General features: G+C 36.7%; 3 protein-coding genes across 5 annotated transcripts; 1 reads left to right on the plus strand and 2 right to left on the minus strand.

Moving 5' to 3' along the window:
• Positions 1-614: 614 nt before the first annotated feature.
• On the plus strand, positions 615-3,184 carry LOC145895167 (uncharacterized). The gene is made up of 2 exons (XM_082983938.1): positions 615-1,586; positions 2,751-3,184. The coding sequence occupies exons 1-2, from the start codon at positions 637-639 to the stop codon at positions 2,887-2,889; spliced, it is 1,089 nt and encodes a 362-aa protein (XP_082840064.1). The 5' UTR covers positions 615-636; the 3' UTR covers positions 2,890-3,184.
• Positions 3,185-3,764: 580 nt separating this feature from the next.
• On the minus strand, positions 3,765-13,581 carry LOC145893810 (uncharacterized). 3 transcript variants are annotated; one of them, XM_082982160.1, is made up of 15 exons: positions 13,408-13,581; positions 12,725-12,941; positions 9,488-9,985; positions 9,072-9,135; positions 8,687-8,856; positions 8,486-8,551; positions 8,259-8,350; positions 7,832-8,054; positions 7,650-7,745; positions 7,383-7,530; positions 6,974-7,235; positions 6,590-6,782; positions 6,346-6,425; positions 5,549-5,673; positions 3,765-5,180 (listed from the first exon to the last, which is right to left on the minus strand). In XM_082982160.1, the coding sequence occupies exons 1-15, from the start codon at positions 13,444-13,446 to the stop codon at positions 5,012-5,014; spliced, it is 2,442 nt and encodes an 813-aa protein (XP_082838286.1). In that variant the 5' UTR covers positions 13,447-13,581; the 3' UTR covers positions 3,765-5,011. The 3 variants fall into 3 exon arrangements, with proteins under 3 accessions (XP_082838286.1, XP_082838287.1, XP_082838285.1); XM_082982161.1 differs by having other exon boundaries at positions 8,259-8,364; positions 8,482-8,551; XM_082982159.1 differs by lacking the exons at positions 12,725-12,941; positions 13,408-13,581 and adding an exon at positions 10,193-12,118.
• Positions 13,582-15,025: 1,444 nt separating this feature from the next.
• LOC145894337 (macoilin-like) lies at positions 15,026-23,949 on the minus strand. Its single transcript, XM_082982889.1, has 13 exons — positions 23,126-23,949; positions 22,754-22,895; positions 21,816-21,942; positions 21,554-21,683; positions 21,221-21,411; positions 21,044-21,139; positions 20,473-20,723; positions 19,417-19,658; positions 18,922-19,092; positions 18,546-18,728; positions 17,529-17,652; positions 16,786-16,960; positions 15,026-16,534 (listed from the first exon to the last, which is right to left on the minus strand). Exons 1-13 carry the CDS (start codon positions 23,209-23,211, stop codon positions 16,209-16,211), a joined length of 2,244 nt encoding a protein of 747 aa, XP_082839015.1. The 5' UTR covers positions 23,212-23,949; the 3' UTR covers positions 15,026-16,208.
• Between the last annotated feature and the right edge of the window lie 15 nt (positions 23,950-23,964).

The raw sequence follows: 23,964 nt of genomic DNA on the forward strand, positions 1-23,964 counted from the left end.
CCCTCCTGGAAACCACCAATCAACAGGATGCTTAGGCCGCTGGTAACATGATCTCATTTAATTAATTTAAGTTGCCTGAAGAGTGATTATTCCAACAAGTGAATTTGTTCTTTGGTGTTTCAAATGGGCACAATTAGTTTTACAAAGTTTCCGCCTGAAGAGTAAATACAGCTTTAGTTGCTGAATGGTTATTGCAATTTTCATTTCAATCAAAGTTTGCTCTGAACAACATGCAAGTTAGTTGTACATGCCGTCGTCTATCATAATCGCTTGTGGAATGAAAAAAGAGTCATATTATCGTGCATGTTGGCCATTTGGTAGACTTCGTCTATTTTTACATAGCCTAAATTCTAAGTTGTTTGTTTCCATGAGATTGCCAAAGAATGATAGCGGCAAGTGTGCTCCATTTTGAAGGGAAAAACAGTTTATCACGTGACCCGGGATCCGTTTAAACTAGAAGAGTCTCACAGGCCGAGAAGGTGTTGGCAGTATTTTTAACGTCTGTTACAGTGGCGTATCAACAGGGAGTGTGGTCTCGATGGGAGTTTTTTGGCAATTTAGAAAAAAAAATGGCAACAAGTGATGATTACTTGCTGTTTCTATGTTTTAGATAATTCGGAACCTAAGCGAGTGAGAATGTCCCGTATGAATTTTCCATGCGTTGTGTTGTTTCACATTTGGGTTACGTGCATTGCACAAGGCTGCAGTTTACCGTCTGATTCTTGCAAGATGAATTCGGACTTTTTGAGCGATGAATGTAGTGTGCAGAGCACTACGTGTCCAGCTTTTAAACAAGATCAATTGCTGGACAATCCAACAGAAGATACCATGAAGATTTCCACCACTTTGAAAGCGACACGCTACATTTATAATTCCTTGAACGAACAGCATCTCGGCATAAGAGTCACATGGAATACCACAGCTGTTTCGTCACAGTTGCACGTTGTTGGCTACAAACTTACAGTTGCAGATGGAGGTAGAAACCACACCAAGTACTACTGCTTCGGTTTGAAAAAAACACTGGCCACGATATTCACGTACTGTTTCGGTCAGGCGGATAAGGTCAATGCAAATCCTGGTGACGATCTCAATGTAACACTAGAGACACTTGTAAATTGTAATTCAACACATGGCTACATGGTGGGTCAAGTGACAGAAGTGAAAATTCCTTATTGTCTGGCAAGAGAAGTTAGTCGTGAATTTCAGCAATTACCCCAGTGTAAAGTTAAGCTGTGGATAACTGCGCATAACTGCTATAACAAATCTGTAGAAGTCCGCTACACTCTACCCGAAGATTATCCCAAGGAACGGTTTTTCATAATACGCCAAAACAATAAGGCTACTGGTCCGAAAAAACGAACCACTTCATCTCCAAATTTCCTGACATTTCCTAGTTCTCAAGGAAAATACGAAATAACACTTAAGTTGCGCCATCGACGGGCTCGAAAGGCAAAAGTTAACTTTGAGTTTCGTAATTGCTCGTCAGTCCCAGCAGCTGAAGTGAAAAGCCAAATTAAAGACGCGAACTCCTCCACGTCAGTTAATTTGAAGGACAAACTTCCTCATGGCGGATACAAGAAACACAGGTACAACAGAATCCTATATCCGGGACAACTCATGTGCCAGAATGGAAAAACTTTTCCGCAAAAAAAATGGCTAATGTATTGACATAAGAAAACCTTTCGCTATAGTCCGCGCGTTGTACGCGCTATGCGCGATCGCCGGGAAAAAATTCTCCGCGAATATTAGAAATATTCCAATCTGGCTCATGCGTATAGAGGCAACACTGTCACAATTTAAACTGGCACATAGGGGAGACCGGGGATAGCTCGGACGGTTTTTGGAAAATTGCTCATATTTCTTTCAATTATGAACCACATTCTTAAATTTTATTTTGTTGTAAGTAGTAAAGCATTGCTCAAAAAACAAAAAGTTTTCGTTTTAGCTTACTAAAAATGCTCATTCAGCCCATTTTTTAAACGGTCTCAAATGTCCGAAGTCATCGTAGATATCTCGGACAGCAAGTTTTTACAGACGTTTTTTTGTTTATTTAACAAATAACTAGAATTAAACTTGTCGCAATATTAGCATTGGGGCATTAGCGAATAAAATAACATTCAAGCTTTTAGGAATCAGGGCGTGGCCACTTATCGTTTTGATCCTTCCACACGTTCATGCTTTGGGTAACTCGTGTACTTTCATCGGCAGCACGGATATTATAGATTTTCGGGTCAACAAAAAATTTTTTTTATCTTTGGGGCATTTTCTTCCTGCCAAAATTCATTTCATCAAGCCTTTGTTTATTCTCTTCTATGACCTGATAATTTGTCATAAAACTCAAAAAGTGTTGTCTTCTCGCGATTTATTGCCATGATTTCCGAAGTATCCCCGACCACGTGACGACATAGAAATTGTTAAAATATGGCCGTATTTTACGGTTACACAAAATCATCATGAATATGCAATCAACCAAAAATTACTGCATTTTGATTAATTGTGACTGATATATAACATTACACATACAAATTGAAAAACTTGGTTTCACTGATAAATTAAGTTTTTCGATGATAATTTTCTAAGCAGACATGGTTTAATTCCAAAGTTCCTGTTAACGTTTGATGGAGACATAAAGCTTTTGTTAAAGTGTCTTAACAGCACCTAATTGTGACGTAAAATACGTGGTCCGAGGTATCCCCGGTTTTCCCTACTGTAATAATTATTACAGTTGAACAAAATTGTTTAAATTACAGAGAGGTCCAGATTTCATCTCATCGAAGTTACCAAGTTCACAATCCTGCCGATTATAACTGCTCAACTAATCCAGCTCTCACACAAACTGTCAAAACTAACATTTTGTTATGGTTGATAATTTTTGTTTATATTTACTGAGAATGCATTAAAAATGTGTTTGGGAAAATATATTTTAAAGTTTTTGTTTTTATTTTCGATTTTTGTAAGACTGTCAACAAAAGTATTGTAACTTTGTGGGTTGGAATCTGATCCTTTTTGAATGTTTATGGTATTCATAATCAGCATAAAGTGTTTGCAGGATTTATTGTTGTCATGGATCCACTTTTATCGTATTTTTATCATACTTGTCGTATTGTTGGTTGTTGGTAATTGCTTTTTCCAAACGTATTTATTGTTATGCGCTCTTTTGATGTTTTTTTTTAAATCTTCTTAATGTCCGACTGTATTTCTGCTTAAGGTGATTAATGAGAATAAATCTGTAAAAAAAATTAAAAAATACAACTGTTGGAATGCAGCTCACCCAGGAGATACTTTACGTCTCTGGACCAAACTATGCTAGGATCGAAATTTATATTATCGTAAAACCGTACCGGGTATTTTAAAGACAACATTTTAAAATCGTGCGCGCATTGGGTTGTTTACCAATGTTGTTGATAGAGTTTTTTTTAAGGTGCAGATGATTGAAGTTTGAATGGGTCGTGGCGCGGTGGATGAATAGGTTTCTGTACGGAAGGTAAACGCATAATACACATTGTTCTGAATATTCCTCATCATTCAAAGCACCCGAATCTGGAAATACCGACCAACAGGATGCCTGCGCAGTTTTGCAATATGAGCTCACCTATTCAATTCAAAGCTGTGTAAAAATTGGCTATCGCTGTGGTTGCTGTTTTACGCTCATTCAATTTTTAAAAAATATCACTTTACACGACCAAGTTACCTAGCAAAGTCGTCTCTATACACACAGATTGGTTCGTCACCCAAACAGACACAGGCACCAAATTTACTGGTAATAAAAATAGTTTATTATCAGTCAACATTTAAATCACCAAGCGTAACAACGATAATAATAGGTTAATAGGAACGACCATTACCTGTGTACAAAGCGAGGGCAGAAGTGGCGAGCGAAAACTAAAAACTAGAGCAATAGTAAATATTAATAGAGTATGGTAAGTGGGCGCTGTAGCAAATTGTTATCAGTGGCAGAAATTGACCGCCTTCATAATTATCACTAATTATTCATTAACAGCCAAAACAAAAAGGCAAGAAAAAAATTGTACCAAAAATACCAATGATCCAATAAAATATCTGAAGCAGCGAAAGCAGCGCCAACACGATAGGTTTTTTAAAACGTCATATTTGGATGTTGGATGTCTCACACGACTTACAGTATAAGTTTGGGGGCGTGTTGTGGTAGACAACTATTGATGATACGTGGTAATTTCATCAAAAAAACGGGCAAGACTTGAAAAAACAGTTAATGTTCGATGTAACAAAGTGCTTAGGTCAACAAGTAAGGCAAAGGGTGTTTTTTAATCACATAAACAACCCTCGGAGATTATATATGGACCATAGTTCAAAGTATGCAAACAATTGTCTGACAAAAACGAAAAGTCGCAACCGTTGAATCTGCACAATTGTTTAGAACGAGCTACAAAACATTGGGTTGTAACAGTGGTCGAAGGTTGCTCCCATAACAATGGATTGAGACATGCTTGATTGCTGTGGTTTGCTACCAACTTGGACGAAATTGTGTAGGTTTTTTTTAATGGTTCCAATATTTTAATGTTCGTCTGTCTGTTTGTTTTTTTGTACTCCCGACGTGGGAAGAGATGCCGGTAACGTAAACCGAATCATGTTCAATATAGCACCGTGTTATCATCAGAGCTATGCACTATCAGGTAGTTCGATCATAATGCTGAATTAAGTATGTACACTTTGAATTAAAACGCAACACATAATTACCTAACGTTCAAATTCACACCGGCCCATCACGAAACTTAACTTAATATATTCGTTTGGAAAGAAAGTTGGTTCATAAATTATTCGGGGGTCTGTACATTACGCCATAGTACCCTGCATGCTGTGCCGCAATGTGGTTTTGATTCGTAAAACTGTTAGGTGCTACACTGACGCCCCACTTACCCTACAAGATCAGTCATGGCGCAACAAACGTAACCAACAGTGTGTGGGCATGCGAAAAAACGGCGTTCACGTGACTCTGGTTTCCATGATGGCACGCATCTGTGGTGCAATCACTTCACTGTGTAAAAGGCCGCATCTGGTGAATTGTCATTTCGACCGTAATCCGCTTTTCCATCACGTCTTTCAGTTGCTGCTGGAGGTCGCCATTGAGTCGAGTCAGTTGTGTATTGCGGTTCTTCAATTCTCGAATTGTTGATTGGAGTTGCGACTTTTGCCGTTTTGCCCTGCGACAGACAGAGAATATTTCTTTTACCGACGAATTTTAAAAGGTTTGCAAGTTTTTGACTAGAAAACATTATAATCACACTCTCCCTGATTCATCCAGACACAAATCGTTGTATTAGAGAAATCCGAACAGTCCCAAACCGTTTCCAACTAACAATCTTGTTAATCGACTTTTCTTTTTGAAATCCTAGGGGGGGCATCAGGTATATGTTGCTATATGTAATATAGGTTTCCAAACAAGGACGTAGGGTAATAACTTTTCCACCGAAATATCACATTTGCACAATCCTCTATTTTCTAAACTTTGAGCTGCCCGACCAAATTATCTGTTTGTAAAAAACGCAAATGGGAAAACCAAATTGCTTACTCCTGTTTGGGAGGGTCGGGTATTTTGGCATCGTCGTTGCTCTTCACAGTAAGAGGTGTAAGGATGGGTTCGGGTTTGCAAACATCTGCACTTAACATACGACTCCGCGGGGGTTTAGCTGGAGCCTGAACAAAGATATTGCAAGATTAAAGTTAATCTGTTGAGATCGACGCCCGTCACCACAGAGTGGCTGTGTACCATACATAGACGCTTGCAGTTGCGGCCTGTTACGATCGGGTTGGCTAAGTTTAGTATACAATACTGTGTAACCCAATTCAAATATTTTCCGAGTTTCCATAAATTACACGTGATTTTACGCTTTTTACTAATTGGTCAGCGTAAACGCAGGATACTTTTTACGAAAAAAGATGTTTTTATGCTTTCAACTAATGTATCCATTATGCACACTGTGGCGCTATTCCCCTGCTGTAAGTTTAAAAAACATGTTGCCCGCAGTTGGCTGTAGTAAAGATTGAAAAGGCATGGTTCCAAACTTTTAATATACTGCGACGCGCAACTCTTACAACAGGTTATGACGACACACGTTAACAATTTTAACATTTGCTTTACATATTGGGAAGAAATTTGCCTAAATTTTCGCGAATTAGAATATTTCACTCACGAAATCGCCGAACAATATTCCGTTCTTATCAGTACAACAGCTGTAAAACTAGGTTCGCATTATGACAATCTTCGATGAAAATTACGTAATAACCTGTGAATGTTATCAAAGTAAGCTTGGAATCTCTTACATAACTCTAAGTGTCATAAAAGTTATTGAAGAATGAACTTAGTACCTTTTTTCCGTGAAGACTTTTGTCCGTTTCAATTTCCTTGGTTTCGTTTTCCAGTGATTCGTTCGATTTTAAACTTTCCTCTACAAACGGATTCGGGAAATAATATTTGGTCGATAAGTTTGAAACATTTAACATCTGAAGTCTGAGAAGTTAACTATTTAAAAAAATTGTGCAACTGAGAAGATTCCCTCGAGTTTAAACAGAAATAATTGTAATAATACGACAGTGAACATTTTCCACTTACTTTGGGGTCTTGGTGCGGGAACCGGTTTGTCTCCTGACTCTTTTGCGCTTGGAGTTTCTTGTTTTATAGGTTTTTCAGATTGTTGATGCTTTTTCTCTACTGTTTTACCAGCAGGAGTTGGTGCTGGTTGCTGTGAATCTTCCTCAGGTTGGTTTGACTGGTTAAAGTTACTAAAGTCGGCAAACGACTCTTGCTGCAAAAAAAAAAGCATTAGCAAATAAGTGCAGGTAATGTGAAATGTTGGTTTGTGGTGAGCCATTAAGGTTTCATTTACAGAGATCAATTGCTTAACAAAACAGTGCTTGTGTTATTGGTTGCAAAGTCACGACGCGAAAGTATTACAAACCAAATGAAATTTAGAACACAAAAAAACTGTTGTCATACATTGGTCGCCTGCTGTGGGCGTGGCGGGGGCGTCGGTCCGTCAACCCGGGCCTCTTGTTCCTTCGCCGGTGGTTTCAATTTACTTTTGTCAGATGAGTTTGTTTTGGCAGCTACTGGTCTTGGTTTGGGTATGGGTGAAGCTGTATGTTTCTGGGAGTGAACTTGAGGTCTGGGTGGAGGGGTTGGAGCTGCAGCTGCGGGGGGTGGGGGTGCTGCTACTGGGGGTACGGACCCACTTTCCAACGATGAACTTGAACCGGATCTAAATGTCAAGTTTGCCACATTTTTAGCAGCATCCTCAAAGTCAATATTTAGTAAGCTGTAATCAAAGAAACTTATTTAAACGACATCAGGGCATCATGCCTTTAAAGTAATTTTTACCAGACATCTGCAACATAAGTACAATAACCTAGGTCTTAAGGGCCGTGAGGACCAGTCGCTATGTTCTGGGTCAGATCGAACTTGACTGTCATGGAAATTATCTTCATCAGATGATCTCTCACTTGTTGCCACTGACGACGTGGAGGAAGAAAGAGAGGAATTGGAGTGAGAGCGACCTGAAAACAGGTCTTACACATTTTAGAGATGTATTACAAAAACCAGTTATACAAATTATATATTATTATACCTTACAAGAAGTATAAAATTTTTAGATTTTGTATAATTTCTAATGCACCTTTTGCTTTCTGTTTTTTGTAGGACTTGTCACTTGCTGCTTCTAAAACATTTGTGGTTGAATCAGAAGACGATGACAGTCTGGTCTGTTTAATTCCTATTGACAAATATTAGTTTATTCCAATACTCTCCTACTGGACAAGTTAAACAACCACAAAGTTTGCTACAACTAACCCAACTCACCTGGATCTTCCCCGGCACTATCTGGTTCATTCTGGAGATATCCGTAAGGATTAGTCATTGCTTTGGTTCTCGTTTGTGGCGATGAAGTCGTTGATTCTTCATCTAAGGTCTCAGTCTTCGACTGACTTTCCACAGCATCACCACCAGGTTCACTCACCCTTTTCCAGTGCTCGTGGTGTCGGGATGGCGTCATTCGCATTGCCACCGGGTGGTGCAAATGCTCCTGCATGCAAGTTGTTGTTTAATACTATCCATTAAAATCATCTTTGGTAATGATGGTCAGAAATGTTAATATATTGCTTTAAACCGTCCAGTGTCTAACTAAAGAGTTAGGACTGCTTAAAATTCAAAATACTAATACCATTCTGCTATAGTAGGTGTACAAATGCCACTTTTAGTATGTTTGGAAAATAAAAATGACACTTACTGTAGTAGAATCAAGGACTTGGTCAAAGTTAGCAAGTGTCGTAGAACTTGAAGTCCGATCACTAAATGTTTCCCATTGCTCTTGTTTTTGTTCTGCAAGACAAGTGCTTATGTGACATCATCACAAAAACTCCTACATATGTTTTCTTTTTTCTAAACAAACTTTATGCTTGACAATTTTCATTAAGTTTATTATTGTGACATTGCTAGGGAGGAAAAACAACAAACCTTTGGGGGAGGTGACCATGTGGTTGGCACTTGCTTCATTTTTTCCAACTTCAAGAATGTTTACATCTGATAAAAAGTACATATACTCTCACAAATATGGATTAGGTCAATTCAAGTAACATGTTCATGGCAACAGAATCTTAAAATTAGGTGAGTTTAAATATATAATCACAAATGGCTGCAGATTGTTTTCATTTTTACCAGAAATATTTTTGACATTGTCACCGCTGATGTCAATCAAAGTGGGCACCAGGGCTTGAGGCAGTTGAGGAGGGAGTTCGTACCCATTTTTTCGAGCCACCACTAGGTGGAACGCAGTGCAAAATTCATCAAGGGTTAAATGGCCATCTTGATCCATGTCAGAAAGTTCCCTAAAAATCATTAACGATAACTTAAATTGCTTTGCAATAAACAGCAAAAGAGGACAAAATTTAATTTATAAAATGTTATTGCCATCATGTGATCTTTTGGTTATAAACATTCAATGCCAATTAGTATTAGCTTGTTAAAAACTGTTTTCCTTAAAAACAAGCATATTTGCATACAATCTGACATATGGAACATTTGCATCTAAAAAGAAACATACCAAATATGTGAAAGTTCCAAGATTGGAAGTTTGGACTTGGTAAAGAAGTTTCGTGCACTTTGGCCTAATGACAAAAAGGTTAGACATGAGTAGGTCTCAATTAAATTTTGACACCTTTAACTGCGATTGGTTTTGGTGACAGCACGTAATATATAAGACAAGTTATTATATAGGTCATTTATGCACTTAACCAAGAACAAGCCCACGCGACAACGACGCATCTCCAAAACATGGGACATGAACTGGCTTAATTATGGGCAAATGTGACTCAAGTGGATAATTACCATGTTGTGGAACATGGGTTATAGAAGCAAAGTCAATCTCTGCATTGTGCCTACATTAAGTTACCCACATGACCACAAGTCAGTCAGCATGATATCAAGGTTAGTCGCGTAAATTGAATTACTGTTACTCACCATTAATTTTTCCTTCCAAATCCGGTTGCATTGTGGCAAACTGTTTGGTGTAGTATTCCCTTTGCTCAATATTTATACACCATGGGTCCTGAAAGTCATTGCTGCTATCAGTTGAATCCAAGCGCCCTATTTCATCCTCTTTTGATGCTACACGACGACGGTGTCTAACATCAGCAGATGGATATGGTTGTCCTGACGACTCAACAAGGTTTGGTTTAGTGGCAAATTCATGCTGATTATTTGCATGTGCTGATGGTGTTGAATGGTAAGTGGGCACAGGTTGGGTTGGTTTTACTGGTGTATTGCTAACAGGAGTTGCTGCATGAGTTTGTGGTGTCTGTTGAGATGCATCCAGGGGTGGAATCCGCGTTGGCTGAACAGTAGGATTGGAGACAACATCAGGTTTTGTTTCTCCTTCGGCAAATGGTGTCCACTGCTTCTGCTTTTCATTGCCCGTTGCTGCCCAGGGTGACTGTCCAGCAGGAAAGTTTTTGTTTGCTGCAAAACAGTGATTAAAATTTACTAAGAGACAAACTTATATAATTCTCTATTTAGAGACAAAAATATTTTTTTTAATTTGTATTTGGTAGCAATTTAGTTAAAAATGCTATCTGTTTATGGCTCCATTTCTAAAGTTAACCTAAAGGATCGTATCAAATTGTTTTTGACCAGGTAACTTTTAATTTACATATATTAAAAAATTACATGTTATTTTAAAGCCTTTCGAAAGTAATCCAGTTCCACTGCCCGAACTTGCATGATCTTCTAAATACATGGAAAAACCTGAACCCTGACTTGAATCCCAGCTTTTACTGATGCTTCCACTTCTGAAAGTCTTTGAACTGGGAATTGTGATAGCTGAACTACAAACAGTGCTTCTTTGCACATTAGAGGAACATGAAGTTTCTGCTACATCCTTGTCTTTTTTTGGAATGGCAGATAAAACAACTTTCTTTAACCTTCCTAAAAGTGGGGACATTTTGGATGATGATTTGTCAGAATCTCCACATGGAGAAGTCTTATTGAGTTTAGTTTCTGTTTTCTCAATGGCTGAGTCTTGCTTCCGAAAATTTGTTGACGGCCAAGAAAAACTCAAAATATTTTCACTGTCTATTGGCAAATCTTCACAACTACTGGAACTTAATGGTGGCATATCACCATCCAAAGGTAAAGGTGATAACTTTATGAAGTCTTTTCCAAAGCTACCATCACTGCGTTGAATTGACTCAGCAATGGAGTAGGGTTTTGGCTTCTCAGCTTTTTTTACTGGTGAACTTTCTGAAGCTTGAACTTTCATTTTACGTTTGTCATTTCTGAACATGGATGAAGGGCTCCATTGTGATTTGAGCTTTAACCTGCTGTTTTTCAAATTATCCATGTTGTTCAAATTATCCGCATCACACAAAAGTTTATTGGTTTCTGAGTGTCCAGTAGCGTAAGAAGCAACATTTACACCCACAACTTCCGGTGCACTTTCAAAAAGATTGTTTAGTGCTAAACTATTGAAACTGTTGCTAAAGGTGCTTGTTGATACACATGTTGCAACACATTCTGCGTCCTGTTTGGTTAACTTACCACAGTGGGGAGATAACGATCTCTGATCGTTTTCAACAGACTGGATGTTTTCATTGGCTGTTGTTTTAACACTCTTAACGTTGCTGGATTCATTAAACACCCTTGGACGGTTGAAACGTTGTTGAGGCATGTTTAAAGTTTTAGATTTGCGCAAGAGCAAATCAAAACTGCCTGTACTTAAGGAAAATGCTGAAGGCTTAACTTGGTAGGGAACTCTGCGAGTGATTTCTGGTGTAAACTTGTTCAACTTATATCCAACATCATCTGAGCTGAATGACTTACTAACAGGTTGCTTGTTCATTGAATTATTCTTTATTGCTACCTTCTCGCTTTGCAGAATTGCGGCCATACCTTAACATGTGATTTTATAATATTCAATTTCAACTAAAATGAAACCAAGCATGAATTAAAAAGCATACTTTTAATAACATAATTCGAATCATTTTATGAAAAACAAGCAATACATTGTCATGTAGCTGAAAAAGTAAACTGTAACTGGCAAAATCTAACTATAAATGGGCCTTAAATCAGTAATAGGTGCCTTAATATGCCCAGACAAAGAATGGTTCATGCTACACATATTTACCGAAGACATTCGACTTTTCCCAGCCCATGACAGGATAGACGACCACTAAGCGTGACCAACAACAATAGGGAAAGGGGTGTTACCCCTTCCTCTCTGCCAATGACCCAATTGAATATCTCCATACAAAACAGGAAATCTTTCTATTTTTTTTAATTGACCATTACGACATGCTATCGTATTACAAAGAACTGTTTATGTTGTAAACATTGTGTGGCAATTCCATTAATATGAGGTATCACAGAAATAGGACTGTAGTTATTATCAAACAAAAAAAAGAATTTGAAATCTCATTAAAAAAATTAAATGCTGTTTGTCAATTGAAATTATTTTTTGTTCTTAATAAATGTCCTTCATTGTTTTGATTTCTTTCATAAAACATTCATCATTTTAGAACTTGATATTTTTGCAGCAAACCTGAACAGATGCTAATGGTCAACAATTTTTTGATAAAAATAGGAATATTGAACAAACAACAATTCATTTTCTATTCAACCCAGCAATGACAATGTTTAGTGTGTCAACAAAAACCCTGTCGAACTCATAGAAGCCACGTGGTAGGGAAACGAAACTGTCTGGAACACCACAAAATGCACACATTCACAACTGTGTAATTATCAGACAAAACACTTTGCTGATTCTGTAATTCTGATAAGATAAGATATATTAAATTTCACCCATTTATTGGCAGAAACAATCAAACATGTAATTTTTAATTTAACAATTTAAAATAAATAAACTAATTGTTAATGGTGAAAATGTTACAATAAGGCCTATCAAACCAGCAAAATGGGATACAAACACAGAAAAGAACAAACAAACATTATACATAAAAATACATATTTAGGCTTAACACTTAATTCAAAAAAATAAACTTTGAATGTAATATGTTTGAAACAAAGTGTTTCTGATTACCGTCAGTCGGTTTATTTTTGAAATGAAAAAAATCAATTGCCTACAATTATCAGTTTCTCCAAATGAAATGCATTAAAGCACTCGAAGCTACATGTTTCTGCTAATAAAATTTATTAAAGCACCCGAAGCTACCCATTTGATTATAACATTTTTGAAGTACATACCTGGTTGAGAGTGGACTGGACTGTCATCAAATGAGAGCCACCCTCTTTTTTGAGCATTAGCACCATTTTGTGAGGATTTTGCACTGGATATCGTCGTCTTTGGAGGTTTTACATTTGGGGTATCAGAGTTTGAAGTAGGAGCTGTAACTGCAGTGGGTGAAAGAGGGGGTGAAGAAACATTTTGGTTGTGATGCCGTCCTTTGTTGAGGTGATGCATCTGCGCATCAGAAAACATGTAAAAATGTACTGGAACTAACAAACATGACATAAAAATTTAAATATGGATGATTTTGACACTTGTATGGATGTCAAATGGATGAATCTAAAAATGCTGTTATACAAAGAAATTAGTGAAGAAACACAGTTCAAACATTTCCATTATAAATTGCATGAAAAACTATTTGCAGTCAACAAGTAGTTAAAATTATATTTGTTTGCAATTCAAGAGAATGATCAAATTAACAACCAACAACATTTTGTGTAAAATGTAACATCATATTATTTTTCAAACATAGTTTTTACAAAAAGGTGGAAACTCATTACATTTACAAGTTTCAGTTATGCCCTAAAGCATTCCAAGTGCAGTTTGCCACTGTGGTACCATTACTGCTGAGGAAATTGTGGACTTTCACTTCACGGCTAATATTAAAGTGATACATTTAATTTAAACTTAGGTTACATACCGTAAGTGGATGAAGTCTTGGCAAAGCTTGACCCTCCATGAGTCCAGTCTATTGTTTGTTTGATATGAAAGTTTTAGAACAACATGAAACCACAGATTTTCAACCAGAATTACTTTCCTTTGGTATATGATTTAATCATAGTAACGAATAACATTATTCAGCTAAAGAAATGTGGTAGCTAAAAACAATTATTCGTTTCTTTTGACATCAAAAGGATAAGCTAAGCTAAAGCCAATTACAAAAAAATGTCAAAGCTCACATGGAATTTTACAAAAAGCTAAGCAAACTTGTTTATCATAATATAGGTACAAAACAGCTGAATCAGTATAATTTCCACTCAAACTTACACTACCTTACTTAATTTAACATATACCTGATTCAAGTCAGCAACAAACCAAGCCCGAAAAAAATATTTACGCCATCACACATAAAAATCACTGAAGCATGAACAGTTTATGCTGTAAATCCAATAACATAGAAATTAAATTATTTTCAACAGAAAAATTTTATTTTTTCAAAATGAGACGAACCTTAACAACAAAATTAGCAGTCAGAGATTGACAATTAAATTGTACGTTAAATTTTAACGGTTTATTTGTGATTTGATTTAAGAACTCCTGGTTGAAGAAATTGACCACAAGGCAAAAAAAGTGGCTCAAACGGTGGTTTATGGCTTTATGCCATGGTATTTTGATAACGACTGCGAATGCACTCTACGCAACGACAGCAAGTTTTACTGTTGTGTCATGAGTATATTCGTGAAGCAAAAATGTTTAGAATATGTCGTCTTTCTGCCTTTGCATATTCCACAATTTTTCGCGAAACGCAAACAAACAATTCGAAAACAAACAGGAGACACATGTTTTCTTAAGCCTCTGGTTGTGAATTATAGAAGATCGTTTTACGCTCTCAATGGTCAACGTCGCTGCAGGAGTGTCTAAAACAATTTAATTGCGTCAATGCTCCGCAATGTTATGTATATACTTTATGTAAACACTCTGTCGTCCTAAATAAAAACAACTTAAACCAGCAAAAGTGGAAGCTCCTTTTAGGAAGGTTTTGGAGAATCTTTTTCTTTGCAATGAAATTCATTTGAAATTACGGGTTTCAGAAAAAAAGTGAAAATGCATGTCTTCGCCAAATTCATTGATACATTACCATTGATCAAATAACCTATGATATATTGTGAATAATTAAATAAATATGATAGAAAAAAATACCTGATATGCGCATATGGAACACACTTGGTGAAGTGTATGTTGTTGGATTCGAGTTCAACGGATTAAAAAACTATCCTTTCCACGACCAACTGCCTGCGCCTTTCAACTGTCGGAAGAACGTCAAAAGAGGGTTTTGAAATGCTGGAAGAAGTCACGACACCGCTGTGAACCAAATGTCAGAAAACAATATAAGCTTCTCGATAAATGTCAGGCGTGTATCATGGACAAGTCATGCTTAGTTTTATTAGAAAGTAGATACGAAACTTTCCAAATAGGGACACAAAACTTTCCTCTGTACTAAGCAACAAACTTTAAACACAATAAGGCCTTGGATTATTATTCTTTACTTCTTCACGTTACACAGGCGCCGCCCGGTAAACTCACGAGACATGTTTCAATGTGGGGGAGGTTTTTATTTAGCGGACAAAATGACGAGCAGGTCGGCAGATGGAGAAAGATAGATAGAGAGACGGACAGGGAAAAGACCAAAGGAAAAAATATAAGAAAAAAACTTTACAAAAAGCCGGGACAGACACGCGCCACACCAGGGTAGCGGACTTATGGATCACCATCGAATGAAACGAGACACGCAGCGACAAAATAGATCTTTCCCTGGCGCATGAAATAGGGGCAACGCGAGTGGGTCAGGAGAGCTACCACTAAATGGTGCAATCGAAAAGCACGAAGACTCTTTTCAGGTCGAACATCCGAAGGTCTTGTACAGATTTTTTCTTCTCAGTAACTCGTCGTTCAGACTCTGGGGCAGAAGGAAAAGGGGGAAAGTTGGGCTACTACATACCACGGGGGTGCGGAAAAATCACATACAACACCGAAACCTAAGCCACCAGCACTTAATCATAATAATAATGTTTTCTGTTTATAACGGTAACCATAGCAACTTATAAGGGTGGTGGTCATGGTGCGTGGAGGAGGTTCGCGGGCAGATTTCAGAAGGGTGTTTGACACATTTTGAAACAGCAGCAGGTGGGGGAAGATCAAAATAATCCGCAGAAACGTTTAAAACTGATGGTTGGCGACCCGTTTAACCGATGTTGGTCTAGAGTAAATGCTTCAACCGCAAAAATGACAAAACGACGATCACATGGTCAGGATTCCGAAGAAGAAACAAGTTGCGGAAACTTTGGGTAAAGAAATCACCGCAACCTCAATAAAATAGATTTAAAATTAAACAGCGTGCGTTTTAGAAGTCAACTGCTAACATAAATATAAGAAAAGTTTTGAAATGTCAAAGAAAGTCAGGAATTTCTCTCTGTTTTTCTCGCGATAATATAACGTAATATTAAAACTGATGTTGCGTTAAAATTAGGGTTGCACGACCGATCAGGAGATTTTATGATTGTATGTTGGGACATATACAACTTGTAGGTAACATAATTGCGGGGAACAAAGAAAACAATTCAACAACCGTCGAGAAAAACTGCTAGAACAAAACGTGTGACACCGGGGTTCAAGTTCGGAAGCAACTGATTGTCGACCAAAAAATTTAACCAACATCAAACAAATCACCCCAAAAAAATCTGACCACGAATCCTCCACACTTCCGCTCGGGGCGCCAGCGCGCTACACGCCAGTGTTTGGCGTGTACATTGCGGCGTTCGGGTCAAGGTGCATGGGCGGCATGTGGTTCATCATGTTTTGTTCCATTCCGTGGGGACCCGACTGCACAAGTGGAGCAGCCTGGGTCATGTTGGGTGTGCGGGTGGGCATGGCACAGTAGGCGTTGGCAAAGTCCTGCGTAGGTGTAATCGGCACCAGTGGCTTCTCGAGAAAGTTGTTGGAGTAATGCGGAGTCGCCGATCGAATTCGAGACTCCGGGACAATCGACAGGAATTCGGTTAGCCGCGCTTTTAGGTCGGCAATCTCCGCGTCGCGTTTAAAAATCGCGCCTAAACAATCAAGTTGTATCGTAAGTTGCGCGAAGGCAAAAATACAAAAGAAAATTCCTAAATGTAAAATTCATTTATATGTATAGGGTATCTAAATAACTTGGCAAAATACTTTGTTGAAAAAATCCAACAATCTTATTATCGAAAGATGAGCTTTTATCAATTTACTTCAAACAAACAATTTGCCATAGACCGGCCTTACGGGTTAAACCGTCGCGCCAACTAGACTGCATTTAATTTCTGTAGCTTACCGTGAGCCAATTCCAGTTGTCGCTTAACGTCACCTAGGGCTGAAAACAGATCTAGTTTGAGTCGCGTTTCGGCACTTAACGAGTTTTCCAACATCAAGTTCTTGTCCTGCATGGCTTCCAGCGCCGACATGAGCGTCTCGGACTCCTTAGCCGATTTTTCGCGACCCTGCAGCTCCTGCAAAAACACAAACCCTTGATATAGAAATACTGCGGAAGATGGTTGGGAATACCCTTGAAACACTTTTTGATTTTAAGGCGAAATATGTCTGTCTTAATTGACAAAGCTGACAGATTTAAAACTGCAGGAAATAAAGATTTCCACGTTTGTCGTTTTGAAATAAATACAATGTTTTTTTATGGCCAGTACAACCATATGACGCCAACCAATCGCTCGCGAAAAGATAAAAGTTTTTAGTCAAACTCTTCAAACACGTCACACAATATATGAAAAATGAAAGCCGAAATATCGATGCAGTCGCACCGTTTTGTAATAATATCGACATTGACGTGAAAACCTTTCACTTGCAAAAATCGAAGGCAGCTGTTTTTGACATTTAAATGCTAAATCCATCATGCGTTTCTAGCGAATGGAAATTAAACAATGAAACACAGTAACCTCAAAACGCACTGATAGTTGAGATCAACTGGTTATACCTGAATGGTTAAGCCCGAAAATTCTACCCCAAATGGTTTAATGATATTGCTGCAAAAAAGTCAGTTTGCACCAGAATAAAAATTCTAACCGAAACTTCGTTCTTTAAAATTTCGCATTCTTCTTCTCTCTTTTTCAGTTTATTTTGAAGTTTAAAAATCTCTTCTTCCAAATCATGCTTGGCCTTTTTCAACACTTCAGCGGTTTCTTTTTCCCTGAAACAATGTGAAGAATATATGGGGTTTAATGGTTGGATGTACTTGTTGATGAAACATGATTGGCAGCTCTGAGCGCTGTAAATGCATTCTCATCAAGAAAAGGGGCAGCTAACAATTATGCCTAAGTTTTTTATTTTCTTGGCCCTGTCATGAAATTATCAGGCGCCAAACATTTAAAATCAATGAGTACATGTGCCCAATGTCACAACCATAGGTTTGAAAATGACATGCATCCTTATTTAGAAGGAAAATGTCCGTTCAATAACAATAATTCAAGTTTGCAAAAATGATTTGTGTAATCTTGAATGTCTGGAAACCATTTGTTGCTAGAGAAAAACTACCCCTAAAAGAGTAAAAATTTGTATAACAATAACATAATGACACACAGTGCGGAATATGACTATACATAGTACAAAAAGTCAAGGAAGCAGGACTGTTAACTTGTGAACCCCTGATTAAAATACAAGCATTGTAAAACAAATGAAATAAATTTGAAAGCTGCTGCACTATTACTGCCCTTTTGATTTATTTACTTTTTGTGTGTGTTAGTCAATATTTTCATGCCAAATAGCTACCCATGTAAAATGAGAGTTCGATTTCTATGAATCGCCTGTGTAGTCTCTATGGCTGACAGAGACTCAGTAACGGATCAATGCAGAAAATGATAAATATTCCTAAGTCGTCTGTCTGTTTCAAGTTTTTACGACATAAATGTAGGTTAAAAAAATAACAAGATTTCATCTAATTTTGGCAGCTTTGTAACAAAGAATGGAATTACCATCAGAAAACAACAAAGAAAAAATAACGATCACCACCTGTCATGAACATTTACCAGATTTAGAATGTATATTGATTTAATAGAAGCAAATTTAATCCAATTATCTTGTAACCTTGTATGTTGAGCGACAACTGCTGCATTCCATGCTTGCTCTTCCTCCTCCTTGCGATGTCTTCTCTCCTCCTTAAATTGCTTCTCGATGTTAATGCGATTCTCTACCTCTGTCTTCAGACGTTTCTCCACCGACTGGACATAGAGCTTCTCTTTATCTTTACTCGTTGAAATATTAACCAGTCTGTATAGCAAATGAAAAAATGTATTTTTCATCCTTACAACACATACACACTAAAAGGATCTAATTTTTTATGTGCAGGTCATTTAATGTTTTTGTTTAAACCGATACAAATAACACGATACAGCTCCCACAAAGAACTCTCGGCACAATAATTTTATTCTGTTTTTGTAATTATTTTGGGATAAAGGCATACTTTGTTTGCAGAAGGTCATTATCCCTGCGAAGCTGAAGTAAATCTGATTTGGCATTTTTTTCCACATTCAATAAATAATCGAGTCTGTCTTTAACATTCAGTTCATTCTTTTTGGCCGCTTGTAAGTCACTCTTGAGCTTTGAAATTGTGTTTTCCAATCGTTCGATGGCACTAATAGGGTCAAAAAAAGAGTAAATCACTGTACATATGATTGATAATAATAAGTTAACACAAGGGCAAAGGGTATATTTTGTTGTTACGTTCTGAAAACAAGGCAGCGTGAATATTTGGTAGACCTGGATGAGGTAATATTTTTATGCTTGGAAGTACAATATCATTGTCTGCTAAAATTTTTTCAACAAAAATGACTTCTTTATTAAAAAACATAAAATTATTTAATATGTTTAACCACGATTGCTCGGGTTGTTTCAATGCATTGGGCTTTGATTAATACAGACATGCTTTTTTTGCTATCTAACCTATATTTTTACAAACCTTGGAGTAGAAATAAGCTCAATGTGGGTGGCAGGAAGCTTTTCACCCACTACATGACCATTCGTTAGAGCGGGCGTGACAGTTGTGTCTTTAAAAGATGGAACAGAAAGTACAGGAGTTGCAATAATTGGAGATTTTGGCTCAGAGGTTGGCGTAAGGGTTGATTTTGTTGTATTCGATGTAGACTTTAACTTTGGACTGTTGTTCCCACTGCTGCTTTTACTTGAAGTATTTTTATGTACCTAAATACATATGTTCCATTCATACACGGAAGAAAAGATTTAAATAGAAAAGCATTGCATAAGATATATTTCCAACCAATTGACGAATTAAATACACAAAAGCATGTTTTCAGTAATATTTCACAGTTTTGCAGGATAGTAGAAACCAATCATACGTCAAAGAAAGATTCACTCTCCCAAACACCAACACATGCGGTATTAATTTATTTTGGTAAAAGTATGATCATGTGTGCAAACAGAAATACAAAAAGCTAGATTATTTTAAGAACAATAAGAGCAGTATTTCAAAATCAAAACAATGGTATAAAGATTTATGTAAAATGTTATATTTTAACCCTATCCACTTTTGTCGAGTATTAACAAAGCTAAATCTGTCAGTCAGTTTAAATTGACTGAGGTAAATATATCGGAAGTAGCTGCGTACAACAGACTGTTTCCCTCAATTCATGGTAAAATACAGGAAAACGTTCCTCAATATATACACAAGCCCAGGTGCTAGGAACTATGGTGAACAGAGTGCAAAGATATTGGTTTCAAGCTGCACCAATGACTGTATCTATGTGTTTGCAAATATTAAGATGTTATTAAGTTTATTACAACTTGTGTTAATATAAGCTCCATATTATATATAAGGGTCTATAATACAGAAAATGTTAAGAAACCTATTACTTTAATTAACATAGATTGCAACAAACATTCTTTATATTTAAAATTACCAATTCATGTGTATATATATATAGTGGGCAGGATAAAAAAGCCTGAAAACCACAATAATAGGACAAAGTTTTTGAATCTAATATCTGCTGCAACTCACCTGCCCTGGCGACGAGTCATTTGAGCCCGACTTTTTATGATTGCTCGTAGTCCGACGTTTTGTTTCGCCATCTGGTGAAGTTGACATAGTTGTGTTGTGTAGAGATATCGAAAGGCTTTCCGAGTTGCCCTTTCCACTTGGAGTGCTGGATGTGTGAGAGGAAAACTTCCTCTGGGAAAGTGGCGTGTTGCTCGATGAACTGTTGTTACTGCCCGATTTCTGAGCTGGGGTCACGGAAGGAAATTCTGCAACTAAACATCAATTGTTTTTTTACTAATTGTTTATATAATAGCCTTTTTTAAGTTATATATTTTCTTTCAAACTACTTAACCTGAAGGATTGACAGCAAAACAAGTGTACAATGAAATTATATTGATTGGTCCATGTTTGTAAGTAAAGTGCCTTCTCTTTAAATCATACGAGCATAGTTCTAAAATTTGTTGCAATCCAATGAGAAGATATATTCTCTTGTCAAACCGGGATAGTTACCAATAAGTTTAATCAACAGTAGTTGGCAAAAAATGAACACAATATTTTTGGTCATTAGGTAAACAAACAATTTATCTCGTACTTTGTAATGACGTGTCTTGAATTGCCAATTGCTTTTGAGATTTTTTTCCAGTTGACTGCGAATGTGAAATTATTCCGTTCTGTCCTGTGACGTCAGCTTAAATAGGCAAAATGAAAGGATTAAACAGGTGAAATACTGTGTGATAAAACAGCAGTAAATCAACAAAAAAATGTTTACATTTTTCGCTCTTTTCATTTTCAGTTATCGCTATTGTCTCGTTCTGACGCATTTCTTTGGGCAAAGCATATTTTAGCAGCTCATAAAAGAAATCATTCTCTTTTTGCACCGAATTTTGCGTTCGTAATCGCAACCGGTAAAGAATGTAACTTTTTAAACCTATGCCCAGGGTCACCACCGGATGACCAATGCTGCAAATAAGAAGAATTTATTACTCAACTTTTCCACAAAACCATTTAAAAATCTCAGAAATGCTATTGTTTAGGTGAATGAATAAAGTTTCAAATTAATAACTGCACCATTGTTCAAAAGTTACCAAGCAAATGCACTTACCAATGAGCAGCAAAGGGCTTACAAAGTTCGATATGAAACGGACTGTTTTTTAAATCGCGCAATCTCATTGTGGCTTCGATATACATAAAAAACAACCATAACGAAACAGTTGGTAGACAAATCCCTTTATCTGCAAAAAACAAAATAGGTAAGTCTATAATAAAATGTATGTATGAGTCGTAATGCCCCTTTTTTATGCAGGTGCCCTTATATGCAACATATATAATTGTTTGAACAAAATTTTTTTGCCAAATGGACATACCTGTGTGCCACACATAATGAATCCACACATATGTACTCGCCATGAAAAATAGCCACTGAATGGGGATAAAGAGAAGGCATACAGTGTCTGATGTGATCGCAATACAAACAAAAAACACTGAGTAGGCCTGTAAACACAAACAGCTTGGGATAAATATCTGGGCACAGATTTAAATTATTAAAATTTAAAGGTAATCTGTGTCTGAAACACATTCAATACAAAACTAATAACTAATTTTTCGCAGAAATGTCCATGGCACAGATATTGCTCTGGATCTGACAGTTGTACTTACAAAGAAAAACATTAATAATTTAATATATTAGGTAGTTTGACACAGATGGTGACCTCTGTACATGATAATGATTACCAGTCCACATAGTCGGTACAAGTTAAGCAAAATGAACAGGGGATCTTACAAAATAAATACAAGTCTGTTTTACGGATATCTGGTAACATGTGTTAACTGCATATCATAATAATTATGTATAATTTTATGCTGATTAGGTTAATGTGTACATAAGGGGATTAACTCAGACTTTAAACATGTGTTTTTATAAATTTACATGGAAAAGGAACAGTTTTCAAAATGCCACAGAAAAAAAAAGTATATATTTCTTTTAATAATTTGTCTTTACCCATATTGTCTTTAAACTTTACTTTTACAGGCCTCTGTAATCTTTTGTTAATTGGTAAGCACATAAGAGCTACAACCCACTTATAACCACTTTTTAATTTACCACGGGGCTGTTGCATGTAATGCAAATGGTCTGTGGTGATGGGATACAGAGTAATAAGACAGCTTGACAACTTTCCATTAAAACGACGGCAATACATGCATTTTTATGATATGTTAAAGCAGGTTTTGCAAAATTTTAAATGATTGCCTATTGTATAAACAGCAACTTGGTAAAACAGAAACCACTAATACTTGTACTTACCAATCCTTGGTATTTAAAAGTGTCGTATACGCTTTGAATTAGCAGCCAGAAAGGCCAGACATATTCAAATCTGAACTCCAAAATGAAGTCAGCAAGAAGAATAAACATCCAAACGACAACAAACTTGATGTAGACAAACGAACTGCAATATAATGATGTTGTTTTGTTAAAAGTTATAAAACAGTTTAACTAATGGGTTCAACAAAATTCAACACAACAAAGCTTCGATTCAGTCATATTTAAACATTAGTTTGCAATGCTAATACTGTGGTAGAAAATGTTTATTAACATTAAACAAACCAACTTTAACACAGACTGATGGACCAATTCTATTATCCACCACTCTGAATTCAATTAAAAAATAGGGTTCACCTTCCATAGACACTGTCTGTGAACTTGTTTGGTCGCTTCAGGGGTCTGCGCGGCTGTTTGCTTGTGTCCACGTTCCGCCTTTTCATTGTATACTGTTTGTATTATCCTTGCACATGTGCTGGATGGCCACTAAGATAAGGTAAGTGTACTACCACACTAAGCAACCACTACAAACCCTTAAAACAAACAAAAATATATCTGCATAACATTAATATAAAAGACAGTATGTGTGTGATAGAATATACAAAAATAAGGTAGAAAGTTGCAACAATACAGGTAGAATTTTTGTGAAAGGCAGGAATCATTGCACTAATGGTTTTGCACAGTTTTTAAATCAAACATACAGTGTACAAGAAATAAGTTGGTTCAACTGCTCAAAAGGCAACATGAGTTTTTTGCTACATTTTGCAAAGATAATATCTCTTTTTCACTATATTTAAAAAATTTTCATGAACTACTGAAAACATTGAATATAAAAAGGAATACATCTAATGTCAGACACACTTTGTTATTTAAAAAACACTTAAAAGGGCAACATGAATTACCGACTAAACAACAGGAAAGCAGCTTTATTTATAAGGATAATCAGCAATCATAGGGCAGTATTACAGCAAATCATGTTAATTGTGCACATTATCATGGCATTAGGCAGCCAGCAGGAAACAAAGTGTTAAAAATGTTATGTTAATGCTGATATTCACATATAATAATCAAGCAAGTTGGGCCTGCTTTAGTTGTTAAGATTCATACTTCACACGCCAACAACAATGTAACAGCAATGATTTAACATCCTCTAATTTTTTTTACAACATCACAATTGTAGTACAAGAAACCATACC

Source organism: Ascidia mentula, chromosome 3 (assembly GCF_947561715.1).
Source record: "Ascidia mentula chromosome 3, kaAscMent1.1, whole genome shotgun sequence".
Taxonomy (NCBI): domain Eukaryota; kingdom Metazoa; phylum Chordata; class Ascidiacea; order Phlebobranchia; family Ascidiidae; genus Ascidia; species Ascidia mentula.